The sequence below is a fragment of the Erigeron canadensis genome, chromosome 8, assembly GCF_010389155.1.
Source record: "Erigeron canadensis isolate Cc75 chromosome 8, C_canadensis_v1, whole genome shotgun sequence".
Lineage (NCBI taxonomy): Eukaryota > Viridiplantae > Streptophyta > Magnoliopsida > Asterales > Asteraceae > Erigeron > Erigeron canadensis.
Window position 1 is genome coordinate 35798081 of NC_057768.1, and position 24370 is coordinate 35822450.

Here is a 24370-nt window from a genome sequence, read left to right on the forward strand (position 1 = left end):
ACATATTGTAAGTGAATACAAAATAAAAGGTAGACATTGAGTGTAATTTTGGTGCATCTTTTGTTGGCTAACAAAGAAAATATAATGTCATCAATCATCATGACATTTTGTATATAGTCTTTTCCCTAGGCAAAAGACAAGTATGGACCTTACATAAATATACACTCAATGAAACTACAACACACACACACACACAAAAAAAAAAAACTCTATTCACTCTATCTCTCTGACCTCTCGGCTGTCTCTCTCTCACCCTAAAAGCAACAGCCCACTTTGGGCCTTATTTTGTTTTTACATCTAGTTACAAATCTCTAATCGAAATAGGAGTTAATTTGTACTAGATAAACACACATAGTGTAGTGTTATTCTAGGGGATGTTTGGCCTAGCTTTTCAATATTGGCTTATGCTTTTCTGCTTATGCTTTTATTTCATAAGCTTATAAGCTTTTTTTTTCCTGTTTGGATTAACTTATGTTATATAACCTAATAAGCCATTTTAGAGTGTTTGGCCTAGCTTTTTTCAAGTTAGCTTATGTTGACAAAACTAGTTGTTATGCCCCAGGCGTTGCCCCAGGATGTAATAACCAGTGTTTTCTAGGTTGGTGATACATACACAATGACACGTATATTACAAAAGCATAGCACATATCTAAAAAACCAAAATGTCGAAACAAATATTGCATATTAACGATTAGATGGACGGACTTGTGAATTGTTAAAAAACATAACATCATGCACGTTACTGAATAAACGTTTTGTTTTATGAATCGTACTTAATTTCTCTCTTTATGGTATGTAAAGGGTATTATCGTGCATAATAATTTTTTTTTTAATTAATAAAATGAGTAAACAAAGTAATAAAGCCTCAACTCATGAGTTATGTCAAGGTCTTTACAAAACACGTTTAAGTTGTTGGTAGTGTGAGTAATGACCACATTTTAAATCATAATAATTAAAAGTTCAAATAAACCAAAACCAGCTCCACCCAAATACTGTGGGTTATTTTTTCATGTACACCAAAATATATGTATATCCAAAGTATTTTCTATCTAAAAAATTGGCAGGATTCGAAACTTATATTTGAAGCAAAATTTGAAAGTTAATAATTTTTATTTAATATGGGGAAACACGTGTTGGTTTTAAACGGTGGATCACACTTTGACACCACACATCTAACACCTATCACCTACCTGATCAAATGAGTAGCAATTTACAAAATCTCATTTTATATTCTCAGTGCACTGTACTCTCATTTTATAGTTTATTTGTTTAGAAACCTCTCCTTCTCTCCTCACAAACAATTATATCATCCCTACTTTTGCAACAAAATCATTATATCATTATGTCAATCTCTTTTTTGCTATCTAGCCCAAAAAAAGAAGAAGGTGGTATACCGTTTTGGATTTTTTCGACGGTAAACCAGATTGGCGATGTTTATTCTGTTATTGTATTATTGTTTTTTATTAGCAATGCATCCGATTGTGGGGATATTATTTTTACCGGCACCGCCGTCATTTTGCAGCCGCCACCGTCATAAGTCTAAAAAAAAGTAGTGTGAAAAAGCATCACGGATTGATAATGCATTTTTAGTTGATGCCGACGACCTTTGTTCCTCATGCAGAGGTTGTTCCGGTGGATGTCGCAGGTGTTCGTCGGAGATGGTAATGAAAACGGTATATATGTTAAAAGTATGTATAATGTTGTTGTACTTTATGCATATTTCTTTGTACATTACCGAGTTTCTACAGTGGCGGTTTAAGTTGAACAGAAGCGAGTTGCTACAGTAGCACTATCATGATGTTGACGATTGTTCAAGCGGAAATTATCATGATGTTGACGATTGTTCAAGCGGAAATTAAAAAAGGTACATGCTTGTTGTTCTTGGGGATGTCAACAACAGTGTTATTTGAGGAGGTGGCTCATGAAAAATTGGGGTGTAGGGGATGAAAGAAAAAGAAGATAATAGAGTTGAAGAGAGCGAGAAGAGATCAAAGAAGGGAGAAAAGTCGGTTGGAAGATAAAGGGACAAAAATGTCATTTCAACATACCCAACTAAGCCAGTTAGAAGCCAAATGAGCCAGTGGAGCCGTTACTGTAGTAGTTCACTTTATGATTGTTATATATATAATGACCAAAAAAGACATTGCTTATATATTAGTATCGCATAACTGACATATTCATGAGTTAAGGAAATGAGCAGACACAAAGTGAACAAAAAGAACAAATGGAAACTAGCAGCTAATTAACATGCAGTTCCATAGCAAAAGTAAACACGCGGCTAATAACAAACATGTTGGAAACCCAGCTTGGATTCCCCCATTGTTAATAATAATAATAATAATAATAATAATAATAATAATAATAATAATAATAATAATAATAAATAATTTGTTTGTTGAGTGAAAAGATCGATATATGCAATCATACAGAATCACTTTTTTAAGATTTGTTTGTTGTTGTTTAAGTCAAAAGAGAAATTGAATTACTATATCGATATTATGAAAAGATCGTACTTGTTTTTTGTTGTTTAAAGGATAAGAAGAAACATGAATTTGAGTTTGCTGTGTAGAAAGAAAAGAAAATACCTTTTGAGAGGGAAAAGAAGAAACACAGAGAGGGCAGACAAAAAAGATATATGAAGGATAGACGGGTCTTTTAAAACATCCTTATAAAAAAGCCATTAGCTTTTGTTTGAGAACTAATGTTACAATGGCTTGTATGAAATGGCTTTTATAAGCTCAAAAGCTATAAGGTCATAAGCTAAACCAAACACTAAAACAACTTTTATTCTTCAAAAAAAAGTAAATAAGCTAAAAGCCTTGCAAAAAAAGCTAGGCCAAACACGAAGAAGAAAGAAACAGGTTCAAAGGGGTTTTTTAGAGGCTGGAACACAGGTGGGTTCAAGCTCAAAGAAGGTGCAAAGAATCGAGATCGGAACTTTGGGTGTCTCCCCGAATAGAGAGATTCTAGTTTGAATCTTTTCATCTTCATCTTAAGGAAATCTTTAAGGTGGCACAAGACTTGACAAGACATAAGGCGAAGAAACATATGCAAAACGTGAGAATCAGACCTACACGCCAAAGGAGCGTCGCTCCTCATGCACAAAATACCCACGAGCACCGCTCATGAGGGTGGTGGTTCAGTGGCTGAACCGACATTTGCCTTATAAATTAAAAAATAAACCCTCACTTAACAGAGATAGCACAATTAACCTACCAGATGAATATCCTACCTTTTAGGTCGAAAATCAAGAGCTTTTAAGTGGATTTTGGACTTCCAAACACCTCTTGATCTACATATCTTCAGCCTAGGATTTTTTTTTATTTTTTATTTTTTAAGTTGGTAAACAATGTCTTTTTACTTTACAAACTTTGCTATTTCTTTAATTGTTTTTGGCTAGTATGTTAATACTTGTTTGGATGATGTGATCATGTAGACTATCTTTTTACTTCTTTTATGTGATATCTTTTGGATTGTGTTTATGTTTATTGATATTCCACGAGTGTCTAGTTTTTCATATTATTATTAATTTTATATCTATGATTTATTGGTTTGTTTTTAACTTAATCAGTCTATAAACTCACTAGAATTTTATAAACTGTAGATGGAAAATAAACTCACTAGAATTTTATAAACTATAGATGGAAACTATTGATGGTCTATGATTATTGTAAAATGTGAATCTACTTTAGCGAACGAATCCAAAACTAGTATAATTAAAACTAGATGAAAATGACGCTTATTATGTTTGAGGAGTGCTAGTGATATGGAGACGAGATCTTGACCACTTAAGATAATTAACACGAAGTGATTGACTTAAGATTTGAGTATACATATAGGTAAATCATAAACACAGGCTTGAACTAACTAATGCTTAATAAGATAATATAATAAGAATTTTATTATATGGCAGATTGAATATAACTAAGATCATTACTAATTTGACTAAGTGAATATAACTAAGATTTAAATTGTGAAAAAGTCTTCTAACAGTTCAACATTAAAAATATAGTGAATAGATTATCGTTATGCATGTGATCTGATTTTCAAACAAGTAAAATTTGAATATTAATGTTCTCGCATTTTAAACACTAGACTAGCCAAGGTATTTTGCTAGAACCGCTTTAGAATTACACACATTACTAGATTTAGGTATTACAAGTGTCCTTGGGAATGATCCTAAACTTATTGACTAACTATGCTACAAATGAACGGATTCTCTGCTTGTTAGTGCGTATCAATTAAGACATATTCCTTGTGCCTTATAAATTTTAAATACAAATATATTTTTAAAACATATACACATCAATAGCTTATAGTCGACTTTGAGGTGTATACAAGTATATATACATGATTCCTCGGGGAAGTGACTACAACAATTTGCATAGTTTGTTCAATTAGGGATGGTAAAAAACCCGACCTGATGGGAAAATCCGATGAAAATACTCGATACCCAAACCCATTCGGGCCAGGGATTGGGCATGGCTACCCCGACCCGATATTAATATCTATATTTATATACTCATAAACGATTAGTTTTATTATACCAAAATCATACGAGTTTTGGTAAATATTCTTGAAAGTTAGTTATCGCTATCGGGTCAAGTTTCGGGTATTGGGGATAGTTTTATCTCCGATGGGGTCTCCGATGGATATCGGGTCGGGTCACATATTCCTTATCAATTTCGGGCTCGGGTTTGAGATTACCCGCCCCGAACCCGACCCATTTCCATTCCTATGTTCAATCCCTTGTAGTCAATTGTTTGAGAAGATATGGACTTAATCTATGGATGACCTTGATCATCGTTAAATCATGTCATCTGAGTTGATTTTATGGATGACGACAAGAGTTGGCTTTATCGGTCCGAACTCTTTTTAGTGCATTTGATTTTTTGAATATGGTTCCGTAGTGGTTGCAATTGATCGGGTGACATGAGTTCAAGCCACATGTTGCGTTGTCATGGAACTTGTGTCAATATATGCTTATTGTCGAATTTTGTAAAACTTATATATGTGTATATTTATATTTATGTGTTCAATTAGCTTACCTGGATTTGAGAGGTGAAGGCAAAACTAACTGAAGTTGGATTGAAGTGAAGTTCTTTTCAAGTAGACGATTGGTGACCAAGTATATTTGTGGTGCTAGTAATCCGTAGATTAATGCTCGTTGATTCAACTCGCCCACATTGTCATTTCTTACCGTTTGTAATGCAACTTGATATAATGATGATGTCTAAGTACCATATGGTCAAGGGTTGTATCAAATTTTTGCAATGTTGTAGTTGTAAACCATTGTAAAGGTTTCAACGCTTGGTTGATTTATATAAGCAATGGTTGTTGGTCGTTATCCGTGATTGGCAATTTGGCATACCCAATAAGGGTAAGTTCTAAGGTACATAAGTTGTCGATTATAGTTCACCTAACAAGTATTTTTACTCAGGCATTGCTTCAGAAGAAAAACAAAACTCTTGTGGCAAAAGTTAAAAAAACATTAAGCCGAAAACAAAATTTTTGTGGCAAAAGTTAAGAAAGTAGAAGTTGTGGTCAAAAATAAAGAAAATGAAACACCGGTAACAAAATTTAAAAATCAAAAGTTAGGTGGTAAAAAACAAATAAAAGAAAATTTTTTGAGTAAGACTTAAAAAACAAAGTTATGTGAAAAAAGTATAAAAGTTAAGAAACTTAAAGTTGAAAACAAAGTTAATCTGATGAAATTTTAAATAACAAAAGTTATGTGACAAAAAGTAAAAAGAGAAATGTAAAATAAAAAAAAAACTCCATAGTGAAAGTTTGAAAAGTAAAAGCTATTTGGTAAAAATAAGAAAGAAATAAACTTTTGATGGAAAATGATTAAAAACCAAAAGTTATGTGGCAAAAAGTAATTAAAACAAAACTTTAGTGGCAAAAGTTAAAAAACTTAAACTTGAAAACAAACTTCGTTAAATACCCTTTTGTAACTACCGTTAGTTAACCAAGCAACACCTAACGACCATTAAGGCCCGTTAGTTATTTTTGGTTGTGCAATACAAAGTTGTACCAATTGCATAGAGAGTGGTACTATTAGCTACAATAGCACCCTATCACATGGCCGACATTGCAAATTAGTATATATATATATATATATTATATAACTGTTCCCTCATGTGAAGGTTGTTATGTGGGAGTTTGCCAAAAAGTCGAATGTGATCTTGGTCTTCTTTGAAGTCCATTTTTTTTTTAAAAAAAGGTAATTGGGGTGAATCTTAGCCCCGATACCATAATTGGATACCCATCGATCCACTCCGTATGCAGGGCCGGTCATGAGGATTCGGATGGTCAGGGCTCGAGGGTAGAAGATATGCTAATGTCCTAATACAACACAAATTTTTTTATGGGTTTGGAAACTAACCAAGCTAGCTAGACGACTCATGTTCGATTTTATTTATAAAAAAATAAAAAGTTGTAATTTACAATTCAAGAGATTAAACTTTGAATTGAAATTACAACATACAAATCGCCTAAAGTGATGTTTACATGCTTTTTTGATGTAAAATCTTCAGTTATTTTGTCATAATATACATTATTATTAAAACCTACTTTCAATACTTAAAAATTGCTAACCTAATGAATCACTTTTGACTCATGATATTTCATAAATAACATTGATTTCATTATGAAAAGAATCTATATATATATATATAATATAAATTATATGGCTAACCAAGTTACAAACAAAGAATGAGGACTTTTATTATTAATGGTGAAGTTTTTGAATTCTGATCAAACTATGGAAAGGAGAAGAAACAATCGGGTAATTAAATGAAGTTTGAAATCTCAGTGCTACATTTGTTTAAGATAAAAGTTAAAATCCTGATATTTCTCATTTGATGGGTTAACGAGTATGGTACCCGCGCAATGCGGCGGCAATAGTGGGGAAGGCGGTCTGCTTTAATAAGGATTTTGGGTAGTTACGTAAAGGAAAAAAAAAAAGTCCAAGGACAAATAAGGTATTTAAAGACAGAAATATTTAATAGGGGGGGAATTGCTTTATTAGGGAGTAGAGATAATAAGCAAATGGACTAATAATGAGCCTAGTACAAAGTATATAATAAGTTGGGTTGAAACCTTGTTGCCCCCAAATTCCCAATCTATATGTTGCTCTGGGCTTAAGCCCACACTGCCCATAGCCAAGGCCGGCTATGCCCGTATGAACTATATGATGCCGGTAAAATACCTCAATTCTAATTCCCACATGATCTGGGCACCCTAAAGGATCGAACCCGCGTATTTAAACTTCACATATGGGTCTAGGCTTCATTGGTAACGGGTACCTTAAAGGAATTATTTTTTGTCCCCAACGAAGATTGAACCTGAAACCTTAAGGTCATTAAGTGTCTGCCTTACCACTAGGCTAATTCTTTGTTGGTCCAAATTTTTTTTTAACCATAACCTTAAGAGAAACTCAATGGCTGGATGTTAGATTGGACATCCAAAATTAGTAAGTACCTGATAATAATAAGCTGTTTTCTTTTCGCAAAAAAGATGTGTGCAGTCGCCATAGAAAGAGATATCATTACGAGTGACATACCTTGTTCTGTTTGTATCGGTTATAGCATCCTTTGTATCGGTTATAGACTTATAGACTTAGTCATATAGTCATTAGTCAAATACTAAACCAGCACTGGGCTTGGGCCAAGTTCTTTTGGGCTGATACACTCATATACCTTATATTACACTTTCCAACTCAATCCCCAATCGCCACTTTCTCTTCTGAGTTCCGATCTCACGTACATATATTTTATTATACTAAAACACAGTTGCTCTAATAACTTATCGACCAATCATAGCTCTCGATTTCTTAATGTTGACTTTTGTTTTCAATTTTGACTTTAATTTACACTTTTTTATTTTCCATCACAAATTTACAATTATTACCCAATAATTTCGATATAATAAATAAATAATAATATCTAATATATATCCAATAGAATAATAGCTAATATTTATCTAATAAAATAATAACTAATATATATCCAATAATATGTTCTATCATATATATATATAATAAATTAAATTTAATGTAAATATATCAAGATCTTAATAGTAATTGACTAATGGTAATATTTTAATATTAATAGAGATAGTTAAACTTATGACTTATTAACCAATTATATCGCTCAGTTTTATCAAATTGACTCTCGATGATGTCACCATTTAATTTTTTACATAATTTTATTTAATTAACAAAAAAACAAATAACTAAAATAATTATTTTACAATGTTATTAAAATTGATTTCTATCTACAAAGTCCAGCTTTCACACAAGAATAATTGTACATTACAGTATCTCGAGTTAAGTCGAGAAGGGGATTTAAGGTGTTAATATGTGACAAAGATGAGAAGAGAAAAGACATTACAATAAATTTCGACTATAAAAAAGTCTTTCAACTGCCGAATGAAGGTATATGCTTCCAATATTATTTTTTTTACATTAGTTTTCTTTCTATTAACTTAACATTCTTGACATTTGAATTAAACACATAATATCTACATATATCTTCAACTTTGAACTTATAAGTTTTTATGAATTACATATATTAATATCTATTTTTAATAATGTCGTAAGTCTCGTGTCCAGTATTGAACACGGGTCTAAAATCTAGTTACTGTACTATATATATATCAGTGTTAATACTCCTTCACTATATATCTATTTATTTATTTATTTTATTATTACAACAAATTTCTCCATATCTGTGTCAATAACACAAATCAACCACCACCATTCTCCATATAACCTAAACAATTTTGTAGGCTGAAATACACGAAAACAAAGATAAGATAAATAATTATATATGTATATATATATATATATATATATATATATATATATATTAGGTTTTTTACCCGCACAATGTGCGGCTATTTAAAACAATCATTTAATAAAGTTTTGACTATCGTTCTAAAATAAACAAATAAAAGTTTTGACTAATGTTATTTATTTTGTAGCTATAAGATTAAAGATAAACATGTATTAAAATTTAATCACATAATTAAAATTATCAATAATATGATATGAATCGTTTCTTTTCAAACTTATTCATGAACATATCTTATAATCACATACACTCAACCTAAGTCCTTACAAAAATTCGTAAAAAAATCATTAAAACTCCACATATTAGTTTGTAGCATTAATATAATATTTAATATTGAATTATAAAGCTGTAATTGTGATTATATATACATAAGATTTGATCATTTTAATGGAAGATTTTTTCTTTTTTTAATCTAAAACTTTCTATAAATATAAAATAGGCTATAAAATATTGTTAAAAAAATATGGAGATGCCACATGGGATAAATCCTACGTGACAATTTTTTTGGATGACTTTTAGTTTGAAGAATGCTTTAGAAGACTTGTTTAACTACTCTTTTAATAGATATATAGATATTATTGGTAGAGCTAAGAAAAAAAAATAATTTATACTTTTGATCTAGGCAATAAGTAATAGACATAATCCTGGCCATTGAAAATCAAAATTACTATATATATCATAAACATAGTTGTTTACATAAATGGCTAGGTTTTATTTATAGCAATACACTTCAAAAAATAAACATAGTTTGAAGTCAAACCTTCGACATTAGTGATGGTGCTCAATGTTTCAAATGTATCATTATTTCCCATATTTTTATCAATGTTTTTAAACATATATTGGTTTAAGATATATTTTTAAAAAAACACCGAAGTGTTTATACACATTTTGACCAAAATGTTTGTAAACATATAAACTAATAGATTATATATATTAAATGATTATCTTATATAAAACTAAGTACCTTTAAAAAAAATATTAATAATATAATATTATTAAAAAATATGTGTAAAAGTTGTTACATGATTTTCATAATGGTTTGAGTAGATTAAATTATGGCTACTAAATACTTATTTCAATATCTAAAATGACATGCTTATTTTGATTTTTTTGCTAATTGGTATAAAAGTTTCAAATTAACCTGGATAGAGGTGACAATTTAACATTTTCACTCGGGCCTGATACAGATTGACCCACAAGTCTTGATTAATAAATGAGTTGGGGATGACAAATTAAATAGGTCGGTTTTGAGTTAAGTATGTTTTCTGTTAATTCTTCCAAGTTGTGAGATTTTAGCTCATGGTAAAAATGAGTGGTTTAGGGCCAGGTGGATTGACAAATCAAATAAGTTTTGTTTGTGTAAAGTGATTTAACGGATTGACAGGTCAAATGAGTTCGGTTTTGGGCCAGTGATCAAATCGATCGGTAGTAGTTATAATAAAACTAATTATTAATATTTTATTCATGTTGTTATTGCTCTAACTAATTATTAATATATTGCTTTAACTAAAATGGGTTGTGGATTGTCGGATCAAAAGAATTGATGGATCGACCTTTTAATTTTTTTTAAATAAAATAAAAATATTTTTGGGTTGATGGGTTGACCTATTAATCCAAATGTTTAACCCGAACCTGACCCAAAAGAACAAGTTGGCGGGGTACTGGGTCAAAATTTTACAACCCTAACCCAGTTGTCCGAGGTCGAATTCAAGTCAAATATCGGGTAAGGTCGAGTATTGACAACCTTAATATATATCAAACCAAAATATGTCTATCCGTCAATACAAACTCAACCACCACTCCAAAATAAATCGGGTTGGCAATGGGTTTAGTGGGTTGATTTTTAGGTCACATATATAGGTTCGTAAGTAGGTAGGTTGGCACGCTAAATGGGTTGGTGGACTGATCTTAGGTCATTTGGCTTGGTATGTTGACAAGTTGCTTTCAAATCAAACGGGTTGCGGGTTGTCGGATCAAATAAGTTGGTGAGTCAACCTATTAAAAAACATTATATAAATTTAAATGTTTGTGTGAGTTGACAAGTTGACTTATTAACCCAAAAGGTCAACCTCATCCCGACCCAAAAAAATCAAGTAGGCAGGTTACCGGGTCGAAATTTCTCAATCCTAACTGATATGTCGTATTTTATACCTATTTCCCACGTTTTATATAGTTAAGTTAGCATGTTTTATGAGTCGTTTCGTATACATTTGTTGCGTTTATGGTATTTGTTAGTGTTTCAGGTTAGTAGCAGATACTTGAGCGTATTTCTTAAGAAAACGACACTCCTGGAGTGAAATAAGTGCTTACGGATGATTTCCGGGTCGTTTGGATGAAGTTTGGTGAAAGTTAAAGAAAGTCAAACCTGGAATCAAGACAAGCTGCGCAGCAGCTGTAAAACAGTGGCCCGAAGCTGCGCAGCAGCTTACTAAGCTGCGCAACAGCTCATCTAGTGGGTTTCCAGCAAAGTCAATAAAAGTCAAGAAGTCAACTGCGGTCAAAGGGAGCTGCGCAGCAGCTTAAGGTCGATTCTGCACAAGTTTTTTTGGGAAACATATAAATAGCTTGTTTTTCATTCCAAAACCCTATTCCATTTTTCCAGCCGTTTTTAAGGATCAAAAAGAAGACTTTTCATCAGTTTTTCTACCTTTGAAGATCAAGATTTCGATTGGATTTATTTCGTTCATAGTTTTCATTTATCATCATTCGGTAACAATGAATTCCTTCATTTTGATTTGTTATTCGTATTTCAATATGAGTGGCTAATCGCCCTTTCATCCATCTTGATGGAGTGAGACATTATGTAGGGATTGCACAATATTTATTAATTCAAGTGATTTGATTTAACATTTTGTCGTGAACTTAATCTATTAATTCTTTGTTATTCAATTATTGATTGCGGATAATTTGTATTCATTGCTTAGTGACGACTAGGATTTGGGTATAAGTTATTTTGATTGTTTGGTTAGAAGGAATTGGTTCTATGACGGGTACGGTAGAGGGTAATCAATATTTGATAAGAATTAACGGGTTGACGGTTGGGTACAATCGATAGGCAAAATTGTTATCTGAAATGACCAAGACCATTGTTTAACTAGGGAAGTTATAAAAAGGCGTCTCGGGGTACCGGTCTTAATAATGAAACTAGTTTATACAAGAGAGTCAAATAAGTTGTTAACTTGACGGGTACGGGGTTGGCGATAAATTTGAGTCTCGGTCATTTAATCGCTAAATTGAATTTGAACATCATCAAATGTGCAATCCTAACATTCTGTTGAGCGAAATCAAGATAGGTGACTTTTAAATTATTGTTTTCAACTACAAACTTCTCTTTCGATTAATCCTTTGGGATTACTAACTTTTCAAACTAACTACTCGCAACGTGGCAATTCGGCCACAAAAACCCCCCATATCTTACTTGAATCATTGAATGTTTACAATTGCTAATTTAAGTCCTTGCGAACGATCTCGGCTTACCAGTTTTAACTATACTGCATGCGATCAGGTACACTGCCTGTGAGTGTGTAGTAGTCAGTATTTTCGGTAAATCGTGTTTATAAATTTAAAGCTAGATTTTGCACATCACTAACCTAATTTTCTAGGTCGGCTTCAAGTCAAAGTTCGACTAAGATCGAGTATTGACAATCTTAATATATATCAAAATGACTCTATATATGTTATGTAAAATAATGTACGAATTTAAGACTTTATTTTAATATAATGCTTGATTTTGTAATACACTTTATTTTTGGTGAAAGGCTTTTAAGTATATTTGATAACCCGGTCACCGATCGGGTATTAATGTAATTTAGATTGTTGGTCGAGAGAATCAAAATCCTATAATTTGTTCGAACGGAACAAACGGAAAAAAAAAAAAAAAAAGGCAAACAAAGTGTTTGGGAGCAATCATTCGTATAGTTATCCTTGAATCCGTTCTTCATTTAATCCATAACATGTGTAACAGTAATCAAGGTTAATTTATTTACTATATATGTTATTTACTATTTATTTCAATTAATTGTACACTATACATCATATAGTCTTCTTTAATCCTGATTATACATTCTTACTAGGGCAGAGGTGGTACTAAAAGGGGGCAAATGCCCCTCTCGAAATTGAAATTTTACCATGAATTTTTTTTAAAAAATTTCTTGTAAATATTGGCCCCTTTTGGATATGCATTTCGTGAATTTTTCAAATTTGTCACCTGTTAAGTTTTACGCTGGTATGGACTAGGGATAGGAATTTGAGTAAATCTCCCAGAGACAATATTTAAGTATATACATACATTGTATTTTACTAGTAAATATAGAGACAGGGTTCCTTCTTATGTTTCTAAACAAGTCACTAAAGTTAGGTTTTGGTCCCACTCAGTGATCTAATGATTGAATTAACAAGTCGATTTGATAATATGGTTAACATGCCACATATGAAAACAGAACACGAATTATGTGTAGGTAAAATAGGAATAACTTCTATTTAAGGCCTATGTAATTTAAGCTAAAAGACCCCTTCTTTACATGTTTGCTTTAGGCCATTAAACAACTTGAGCCGTCAATGTTGATGATCTCATCTCATCATTGATCATCATTAATTAAAAACTTTTAGAATTTGTTTTTTTAGGACGAAAAATAAATGGAATGCTTGTTTTATTGATTCATTTTCTGGTCTAATACTTTCACAGGTACAGGAATCTTCGACGATTCAACTTCAAACCAACAAGAGGAAGAGCTGATGTGGGAGGAGGTGGCACCTCTGGTAGCCATGATGAGGGGAGTTGATAATCGGCAGGGTTTGGAGCAGACTGCTAGGGTGTTTTGGGACTGCTATGAGCGCTTTCAGGCGATGTGGGAGGAGCTTTTGCAGCGGGAGGCAAGGACGGATGTGGGACCTTATAACCCACCTAAGGATGCTATGGGGAGAGATTATAACCAGGGCGTGGAGGGTTTCGTTTGGGTGTTTTGGTACTGCTATGAGCGCTATCAGCCGATGTGGGAGGGTTTGTTGCAGAGGGCGGCAAGGACAGAGGTACAGGCACCTTATAACCGACCTCAGGATGCTATGGGAAGAGGTGATAATCAGGGCACTGAGAATGGACATGAGATGACAGCTGGTATAAATCAAGGTTGATGGACATGGTTACGGTGGTTAAACTGATGATGGGAGCCCTCTTGGTTTCAATAATTTAGGAGTATCTACTCTTAATTGCAAATTTTGCTGTTTGTCCATGAGGTCAGTTTATTTGCAGTAGGTCAGTAACTTTTGGTTTTACCATGAACTTATTAACAGTTTATGACTCTATCTAGTCATGAATTCATGACGTTCTATGTATTATGGTTGAACTATATATATTATGCATTCAACCCTGTGTATGCTTGCCAAAATACCGGCCCAAAATAAGAGACCCAAAGTGGTAACTAGAATCGGGTAATGTGGGTAATTTGCAGGGGAACCCGAATTTATATACCAACTCGTCCCCTTACACTTTCAAAGGGGTTGGTATTATGTTTTGATACGGCAAGTTATTTGTTTAAATGGCCAAAGCCTGATTCATATTTGCTATAAGCATTTAGAGTGTTACGATAAGATATTTAGTTTGGGTCATTCAATTACTCCGTATTGTTTATAATCAATTAACCATACAATCAGTTAAATTTCTGGTAATTTTCAATCTCATAGTCCATATGATTATCATGCTAACCTCTTAAGGGAGCTGGGTAGGGAAGTAAGTTGATGATACTTGTATTATATTGTTCTATGATACTTGACTCTTGTCTAGGTAGTAGTTTCAAAACGCTATTGCTATGGTTTTGAATACCAAAAAAGAAAAGTACTTGTTAATTATACGTAGCTAATGTATTGAGTGGAAGTATTTTCACCATTAAAGCTATTGTAAGTTTATCTTGTTGCTATATATATCTTGAGCAAAGAGTGCATATATATAGGGTCTATCGTGTAAGCGTTCATTAGAATTAATTTCAGTACAGATGTGATGCAAGTCTGAAAGCCTAGCTACTTGCTGTCAATTGATATAGATCTTGTTAATCTACTAAATTGTTACTTATTCTGCTTTTGGTTTAAAAGAAGATTATCACAACTTGTTTCTTTCATTTGGATGGGTTTTTTTTTTTTTTTTGGTGAAAGATGCTTCGGCTAACCTCTGAATCATGTCTTCAGCAATTTCTGGTTATATTTTGTAAACGAAAAACATAGCTAATACAGTAATCATTAAAAGGAAGGATAGTATGCTTGGAATTGTGTTAAAGGACATTAAAATTTATAAAAGCAATCGTTCGACCTCCTAAAAGTTTAGTTAATCATGAAATATCAACAGTATGCGAAACTAAGAGAAAGAGGTGATAGACTAGCAAAGAGATCCCTCGTGTATCTTAAAACTATATGTTTTATATTTCCATGGGCTGGTTCCTGAAAGAATCTGAGCTAAGGTCGAGACTCTTTATACAAGACTTGAAGATTATTATATATAGGAGGATGGTGAACGATATATATAAAAATAGGCATTTGTAATAGAAAGTAAAATAGTTTGTCGTTTCAAAAACAAAATAACTACATTAGACAATTTACATATATAATGATGATATGATACATAGTTTAAATTGAGATTGAGAATGAAAACTAAAGTAACATAGCTTGGCAAGTGCATTGGTGTATCTTCTTGCTTAATAACTAATTTTATTTAAGCTTCTTGTTGAAGTAATAAATGGTAATAACTGCAAGTTTGGTATTATGTGCAAGTTTGGCTTTATGGTGACTTGCAAACCAAACACGTATGATCAGGTCGACCGAGCTGGCCACACATTAAACCCAACCGGAATCTTAATAACCGCATAAAATTTATGTGGCTAAGCGCTCCGTCCCTCCCTCCAGCTTCTAAGTATTGTCTTTTGGCAAAGTGATTAATTAGTGGGAAATGATTCCCTATATTATCCCAACTTAGACAGTTAAGTTGAGAAAATCTTGACCTTTCGATGAAAATTAAAAGTCAAGATTTAAAACTTATCATTAAATCTTGACTTTTAATTAGTAGCTATTGAATATATTTTTCATTTTTCAAAAAGGATATTTGATGCATTATTTACACCTCTTAGGCTCTTAGGACATATGTTATACGAAATCTCCTTTTAAAGAAAATTTTGAAAAATAACTCAAGTTCTTAAGGTAAATGTTAATTCACGGTAAAATAAAGCGTTGTATACAAAATACTTTATTTTTAGAAAAGTATACATAATTGTTTATAGGTGTTAATGATAATCTTAATCTTAATCTTAATTTATCAAATTGATTCTCGCTTATGTCATCATTTAGATTAACTATAAATTAAAAATCCTAATAATCATTATCCAAATATATTATTATATTAATATTTATATTAATATGTAGAAAAAAAGTCTTATTAATTTACACTTTTTTTGTTTTCCATCAATAATTTATACTTTTGAGCCCTGAAAATTCAACTTATATATATTTTTAACCATCAACTTGAGAAGTATTTATATATGTATATATATATATATATATATATATATATATATATATATATATAGATATTTATTTTTAATCATCAACATGTTTTTTTTTAAAACGACAATATTTATATATTTTGTTTTTTAAAGTTATAATTGTCACTGATCAAATCAAGAGTTCTAATTGTTATCAAAGAATATTAAAAACAATCCTAATTGCTATCTAATTATCATATGACAGGTGATTGAAAATAGACCTATTCGTGTTATGTCCTGCATTATGATCAAATACATATACTTGAATGTTAAGTATAGGATCACAAGTATATTTACATTTTAACTGTGATTATTGTACTACAATTTACAAAGTATAACACGTAGAACCTTATATATCTCAAAATTATAAGCTATTATGAACTAAATGTATAATGATTTAATATTGATTATTTCGTAAACTCTGTGTCCAGTGTTAAACACAGGTCTAAAATCTAGTGATAACCTAAAACTATATTTGCTATTAGCAACATCTTTTTTAAATAATGTAAGTGTAATTTAATCTAAAATGAAATATAACTTTTCCTATGGCCATACATATTTTTTTCCTCTTTCCAATATTACTGTAGTATAAGGTTGCGTTTGTTTGGGACTTGATAAATTAAGTAATGACTTAATCAAAAATACTTAATTCATTAAGTCATTAATACTGTTTGTTTTTTTATTTAACAATAATTATCTATTCAGTCACTTAATATTTAAAAAAAAACAAACCGGCCCTAAGTATATTACCATGGGAAGCCCATTAAAGTATTAAACCAAGGGTTTCGAATTTTCGATCGTATCCATCACCCCAGAAGGAATATTCGCCATTTCATTACTCATTCCATTTGACAACTTCACATATCTATCCAATTCTAGTAGGTCCTTAAAATAACATTGTAAACAAATCGTTACAAAGAAATTAAAAAATATAATGATATGTGTATTTATCTTTTAGTTATACACCTTTGATTAATGTTTTACAGCCTTGTATGGATAATGTATGTGTATATAAGGTATGATTACCAAATACTATTGTCATATAACTATGGTGTGTGTGTTAATTATATGTCTTATAAACATGATGAGTAACAATGTTGTCATTCATCAATGTCGTCATACGATTGTTGTGATACAACATGGATCATTTGGAAAAATCTGTTTTTAGGAAAAGGATACAGTATTTAATTTTTATTTAGCGCCACTAATTAGTAGTTAGCTTTTATAAACAAATTATATATCAAATAATCAAACCTATCACCTAGTCCGGCCATAACAAAATTGAGTAGATTTTGTGGATTCATTTTCATTAATTTGTTGCCAATTCCATTACCATGTTAATCTCAATGACAATTTAGTTCCGTAAATATATGCGAGTTAAGAGATTTCATGATCATTTTTCAAAAAAATATTTAAATTTTGCTAAATAAAACACCAAGAGCTATAGTTAAGAAGTTAGGATTAGGATACATTATATAACTGTATCTAGCAATTTTTAAACAGTTTTGTGATACAAATACTAACCTATCAAGTTATTAACATTAACATTAAAAATTAAAATATATAATAACATACAATAAGAATATAGTGTATCGATATACACAGCCATGTCATAAAATATTTGAAATTTACTTACACTAATTTACATTTTATTTGTTTTTAACAGTCTAAGTTGTGCTCCATATGAAATCGAGGCCATATAAAACAAAAAAACTCTTGAGGAGATAGATTTACAACCACATTGAAAGAAAAAATAGAAAAGAGAGAAATATAGAAAAACAATACGTGTGGGAGCGGTCACATATAAATAAATTTCCGTAAACCAGAAAACACTCTTTTCTTTCTTTCCTTCTTTCCTTCTTTCTTTTCAATTAATTCTCGTTATCTCCTCCCTTTTCTCGCTCAAATTTATGAGATTCCATTCCGTTTATTATTATCTTTTAATTATTTTACATATTTATCCGTATAAATAAAATAAAATAAAATAATAATTAATCATTTTACGTCTATATACACCTATATATAGATTTTTTTTATATTATATAAATGTATATATCACAAATTTCATCATCATCATCATCATCATCATCAACAGTTTTTCACCTAATAATCTAAAAACCCTAACATCTTCAATTTCAATTTGTTTATAAAAAAAATATGTTTAGTTTCTGTTAGTTAATCAGATTCTTTGCGTTGTAAATACTTTTAGATCAGAAATCAAAATATTAAATCCTTCGTTATATTTTTTTTCTGGAAGGATTTATATTGTTTTGTTTGAATTTGTGTATTTTTTTTAGAAAAAATTAATTTCTGTTTGTTAATGTATATATTTTAAAATAAGTAATAATTATATATGTATATATAAGAAGATTGTGAGGTTATGATCAGTGAAAATAATAGGAGAATAAAAAATAGTGTTGAATTTGATTTGTTGAACAAGGATTTGTTATTTGGTGATGAGGAAGATTGATCAGAAGCAAAAAGTAGGAAGTGGTGGTGGGAATGGTTTTATACCGAATTCGTTTAGGTCGATATCGAGTTATCTGAGGATTGTGTCGTCTGGTGCGTCGACTGTTGCGTCGAGTGTTAGGTCTGCGGCATCCGCTGCGATAGTTGATAGGGATAGGGATAATGATGCAGTTCCTGATCAGGTGAGGATTGTCATTTTTGTTGTATGTATTGTGTTTTCATATATGCTAATTGAATTCGTGTGTTTACATTACAAGTTCTAGTACACGAGAAACGTTAAGTATTGAAAGTGGCATGAGGTTTATTGTGATTTTACTGAATCTGATGATTTAAAAAGTTGAAACCTTTTGTGATTTATGAAAGAAAAAGAAATGCTGAAATGCGTGATTGTAGAGACACGTTACTTTTCAGAGTTTATGACGGATTGGTTGCAGTTTATGACGTTTGTGCGAATTCTAGATTCTTGTTTTAATGTACATGTGATAATTAGCTACCTTGCATAGATTATTGTGGTGATCTAATGTAGGTTGTTGGTTATTTTGCTTTTATTGAAGCATCTAGGCATTAGGATACAGTTATTATTTAGTATCTAGTACCAAAATTCCAACTTTGTAGGCGTCATCTTTGTAATGTTGTGGCATGATGGTGGTAGCACATTTTTCCATATGCTACTTATATAAAGCGTTAGATAAGTTAGCTGACACATGCTTAAATGTTTCTCTTATAATACGACACTAAAGAGACACTGTGTGTTGTATAAATTGCTGTCTTTTATTGGTAAATACATTGATGGAAGAATGTGCCGGTGTGATTGACTAACTATCCAAGAACAAATTGATGTCTTCTATATTACTGGATGCTCTTGGTTTAGTTGTTTTTGGTTGAGTTGTCTTTATGTTTATAAGAAGATATATTATCAATTTGTGAACTTTTTGCTCATGTGGTATTAGATCATTGTTATATTTTCTATGTTATGTACTTGTTTGGTCACTCATACTGGGCATTGACATGTCAGTCTTTTTATGCTTTGTCACAAAAGGTTCTCTGGGCTGGGTTTGACAAGCTCGAACGTGAGGGAGATCTCACCCGCAGAGTGCTTTTGCTAGGGTATCAATATGGTTTCCATGTATGGGATGTTGAAGATGCAAATAACGTGCGTAACATAGTTTCTCGATATGATGGTGCCGTTTCTTATATGCAAATACTGCCAAAATCAACTGTGTCAAACCATTCTCATGTTGATTATGCAAACGAGCGCCCTCTGCTTGTAATTTGTGCAGCCGGGTCCTTCTCTGCAGGTGGAAATGCTCAGATTGGGCCAGGCATTACTAAAAATGGTCATGATCAACTAAATGGTGGGTCTGTACCTACTGTAGTGCGGTTTTATTCATTAAAATCCCAATCCTATGTCAAAGAGTTGAAGTTCAGATCGGTGGTACACTCGGTGAGATGCAGTTCGCGTGTTGTTGCTGTTCTACAAGCTGCGCAGGTTTGTTTGCTTAGTGATAGTTTTTAAGCTACATTAGCTTTGTACAATGTATTATATGAACAATAGTTGTCATTTATATGCATTACAATTTACAGGTGCATTTTTTTGATGTTGCAACCTTACAAAGGGAGTACACTATTCTCACAAATCCTATAGTAGCAAGCTCTCCCCGATTTGAAAATATAGGGTTGGGGCCCCTTGCTGTTGGTCCTAGATGGATTGCTTATAGTGGTAGTGCTGTTGCATTACCAAATACACGTGTTAGCCCACAGCATCTTACTCACTCTAGAACTTTTAATACCCTTGGCACAAATGGGAGCATTGTTGCACACTATGCAAAACAATCAAGCAAGCAGCTTGCTGTAGGAATTGTTACACTTGGAGATATTGGTTATAAAAAGCTTTCTAGGTATTATTCTGATTTCCTACCAGATGGTAACATGCCTCAGCAACTTAGTGACCCTGCAAGGAAGGATAGTGGAACTCCTAATGGCCGTTTACCAGATACAGAGAATGTTGGAATGGTATATAGTTTTTCTTTTTAAGTATCTTTTAGGTCCTATTTTTGATGGAACTATAAACATGATGTAGTCTTGAATGAATTATATGTATAAATGATTAGAAAACAATGTCTGGAGTTGGTTCTGAATGAGAAAAAGTTTTTGAAAATTGCATTAAGTGAACCTTCTGAATGAGATATAATTATCAATTGAACCTTCTGTTTGGATTTAGCACTGAATGAAATACAACTCTTTAGTAAGTATTCAGATTCGATGATATTATCATCCAGAAAATAACAATTATATGAAACGAGTATCTTATGACAACGTCATTAATTAATAAAAATGTATATAATACTAATATTCATCGAAATTTAACATACTAACTCTGATAAATTTTAGTTTTCATGCTTGTTATGTTTTCCGTGTACTCTTGGACAACATATAATTATTAGATGTCATAACCAAAATGATCCACTATGTGATAAGAAATGCCTCTTTATAATTGCCCCACCATCCTATTCTGTAGCTTGTTCTTTTACATCTTTCTAAGTTATAAAACTCTACTAGTGTATGGTGATCTCGTGTTCTTTCTCGATAGCATGAAAGCATTTTAATTGCGATTTGTATGCTTGGGTTTAACATTTTTATTCTGTTCGTCAGGTGATAGTGAGAGATGTTGTGAGCAAATCAGTAATTGCTCAATTTAAGGCACATGACAGTGCTATCGCATCTTTATGTTTTGATCCTAGTGGTACCTTGTTGGTAACAGCTTCGGTTCATGGTCATAACTTTAATGTTTATCGTATAATGCCTGACCCAGAAAACAGTGCATCTTATGTACACCTTTACAGGCTTCAACGTGGTTTTACAAATGCGGTAAGATACTCAGCGACTCAGATTCATTTTGTGATTTTTGATTTTCTTCAATACAAGGCTGTCAACTTTTCTACACAATAAATCAGGTTATACAGGACATAAGTTTTAGTGTGGACAGCCGTTGGATCACTATAAGTTCCTCAAGAGGCACCAGCCATCTCTTCGCTATATCTCCATCTGGGGGACCAGTTAATATACAAACAGTTGAAGAATTTTTGACTACTAACAATCAAGGATACAATTATGACGCCACCAATAAGCCTCCAATTACACTTTCTGCGGTTGGCAGAATAAGAAATGGAAATAGTGGGTGGAAAAACATGGTGACTGGGGCGGCGGCAGCAGCATCTGGTAGGATGAATTCATATTCCGGGGTTATTACTTCTACTTTCCATAAATGCAAGAGTAATAATATGGACAGAAGTATAGGCTCTGATACGTCAAAATACCACATGCTGGTTTTTTCTTCGTCTGGTTATGTGATTCAGTATGCATTGCGATTATTGTCTGAAGTAGAAGCTGATTATAAATCAGCTCCTGATCATGATTCAAGATTAGTTGTTGAGCCGATTCAGAAGTGGAACATTTGTAATAAACAGAATAGAAGGGAACGAGAAGAAAATGTGGACATTTATGGTGAGAATGGGCATACAGACAATAGGAAGGTATTCCCTGAAAGAAGTGGAAATGAAAATAGCGATTACTTTGATGGTATGAGTAAGCTAAAAAAAGATAATGTCAGTGTTGAGGAAAGGAATCATGTTTATATTTCTGAAGTTGAGTTACATATGCATCCTATACAGACCCCGCTGTGGGCAAGAGCACAGGTACAAGCGAATGTCTTTTACTGTGCATAGTTTTTTTATTTCAAATTTCCAACTGATAAATTTGTATTTTTGATGGCCGTGGACAGATAAACTTCCAATCTTTGATGGTACAAGATATCACAATGGACGGGGAAAACAATTCAGAGGGCGAATTTGAAATTGAGAAGATTCCAGCCCACACAGTTGAAGCTCGGTCTAGGTACTTGGTACCAGCTGTTGATCTTCAAGGGCCCAAGGGTCAAATGACAAGGTATGTATCAATATGTATCAAAGGTGGCAAGATCACGTTACTTATGATTGCAAAATCACTATTAGCACAACAATAATCTGAATCAAAATGGGACCAAATGGGTTGACCTGCACTATATATGATTTTTGTAATTTATTAACACGTTACTTATGATTGCAAAATCACCATTATCACAACATTAATCTGAATCTTGGACAGAAGATGATTTAGGGGGTTGCGTGGATTATAATACTTTGCGCGACACATTGGAACGTTTTACTTGTTTGAGATATAAAAGACAACCCGATTGATGTGTGAGCTGTTTTACCAAAAACGTTAAGCTCCAAGACATTTGTTACCTGTTTCGCGGTCCCTTTTTGTTTAAGATTAAATGCAACCCAAATTGACTCATACATAAGTAAATGGGTCAAAATTGCTTTATTGCAGCTTTTCTTTTTCCGTTCTACCATTGTAGCTGGCTCTTCTAACCACCACGATTTCAAACTTTTTTTCCAGAGTTCCTTCTTCAGATAACAATAGTAGTGGGAGCACTCATCACTCCTCCGGGTTGTATGAACATGATAACTTTTTTAGTGGAAGCAGCCCATCCGGGTTGTATGAACATGATAAGCTTTCGAATGGTAGCAGCTTTGATCCTATCCACTCAATGACAGATACTGTTGCAGATAATGGACTTAAGAATGGCAATGAAGAAACTGGGGAGGATGCTTGTCAAATGCCATTAGAAGATACTAATGGCTTTGTAAATAACGACAGCGGTCCAATATCTCACACTCAACCTGAGACTGTAAATAATAGAGAGCACTCAGTGAGTGAGACCCAGCCCCAGCTTGTAAATAATAATGTAGATCAGAAACTGGAGAACCACTTTGAAGATCAGGGTGATGAGTTTGATTGAAGGTACAGTGTTATAGATTTAACATGTCCATCAATTTTTTATATAGCTCTGGCAAAATAGGCATGTTGGGTTATTGATCATAATGGATTAGAAAGTTCAAATGAGTTAAATCCTAGAATGAGATGGCTCAAGTTTATTGTTCGCAAGGCTCTATCTGATGCCACATGATCTTTGTTTTTTATTGGACTAGTAAAGAACATTATGCTGATAATAATATTAATGGACCGTTTTTACTTTTCAGGTTATACGTCTTGTTTCAATTCAACCGAGGGTTTTACTTCTACATGATGGTTCTATTGTAAAGAAAAGTGAGTCTCGATGAGAGCTTTATTTGAGTGTGGGGTTCGGAGATTGTTTCAAGGTTTGTTGTTCTGATGACCAATGTAAATAACACCTGAATCATCAAAAAATAATCAGTTGTATAGATGTGGATAGTAGCATCAAGTGCAACTGTTTGATTTCTGGTTTTTCGTATGTTTCTGTTGTATTGGTTTCTAAGGTGGAAAGTAACATATATTTCATGACCAAATGAACCATCAACTTTTATTTAGAGAACCACATTTAATGTAGTTTGATATCACGAATATGTAAACATGTGTTTTCACTGATATTAAGACTTGTGCCTTTAAAAAGTTGAGTTAGCAAAACTAAACATGACGTGTGTCTTGACTGGCATTAAG

The 24370-nt window shown here is 32.4% G+C and overlaps 2 protein-coding genes across 3 annotated transcripts; both read left to right on the top strand.

Moving 5' to 3' along the window:
• Positions 1-12722: 12722 nt before the first annotated feature.
• On the top strand, positions 12723-14236 carry LOC122580613. 2 transcript variants are annotated; one of them, XM_043752879.1, is made up of 2 exons: positions 12723-12830; positions 13543-14236. In XM_043752879.1, exons 1-2 carry the CDS (start codon positions 12812-12814, stop codon positions 13986-13988), a joined length of 465 nt encoding a protein of 154 aa, XP_043608814.1. In that variant the 5' UTR covers positions 12723-12811; the 3' UTR covers positions 13989-14236. The 2 variants fall into 2 exon arrangements, with proteins under 2 accessions (XP_043608814.1, XP_043608813.1); XM_043752878.1 differs by lacking the exon at positions 12723-12830 and adding an exon at positions 13254-13315.
• A 4468-nt stretch (positions 14237-18704) lies between these two features.
• LOC122580628 (autophagy-related protein 18f) lies at positions 18705-24219 on the top strand. Its single transcript, XM_043752895.1, has 8 exons — positions 18705-19029; positions 19887-20336; positions 20432-20860; positions 21500-21715; positions 21802-22542; positions 22629-22792; positions 23288-23692; positions 23932-24219. The coding sequence occupies exons 1-7, from the start codon at positions 18835-18837 to the stop codon at positions 23688-23690; spliced, it is 2598 nt and encodes an 865-aa protein (XP_043608830.1). The 5' UTR covers positions 18705-18834; the 3' UTR covers positions 23691-23692; positions 23932-24219.
• The last annotated feature ends 151 nt before the right edge of the window (positions 24220-24370 follow it).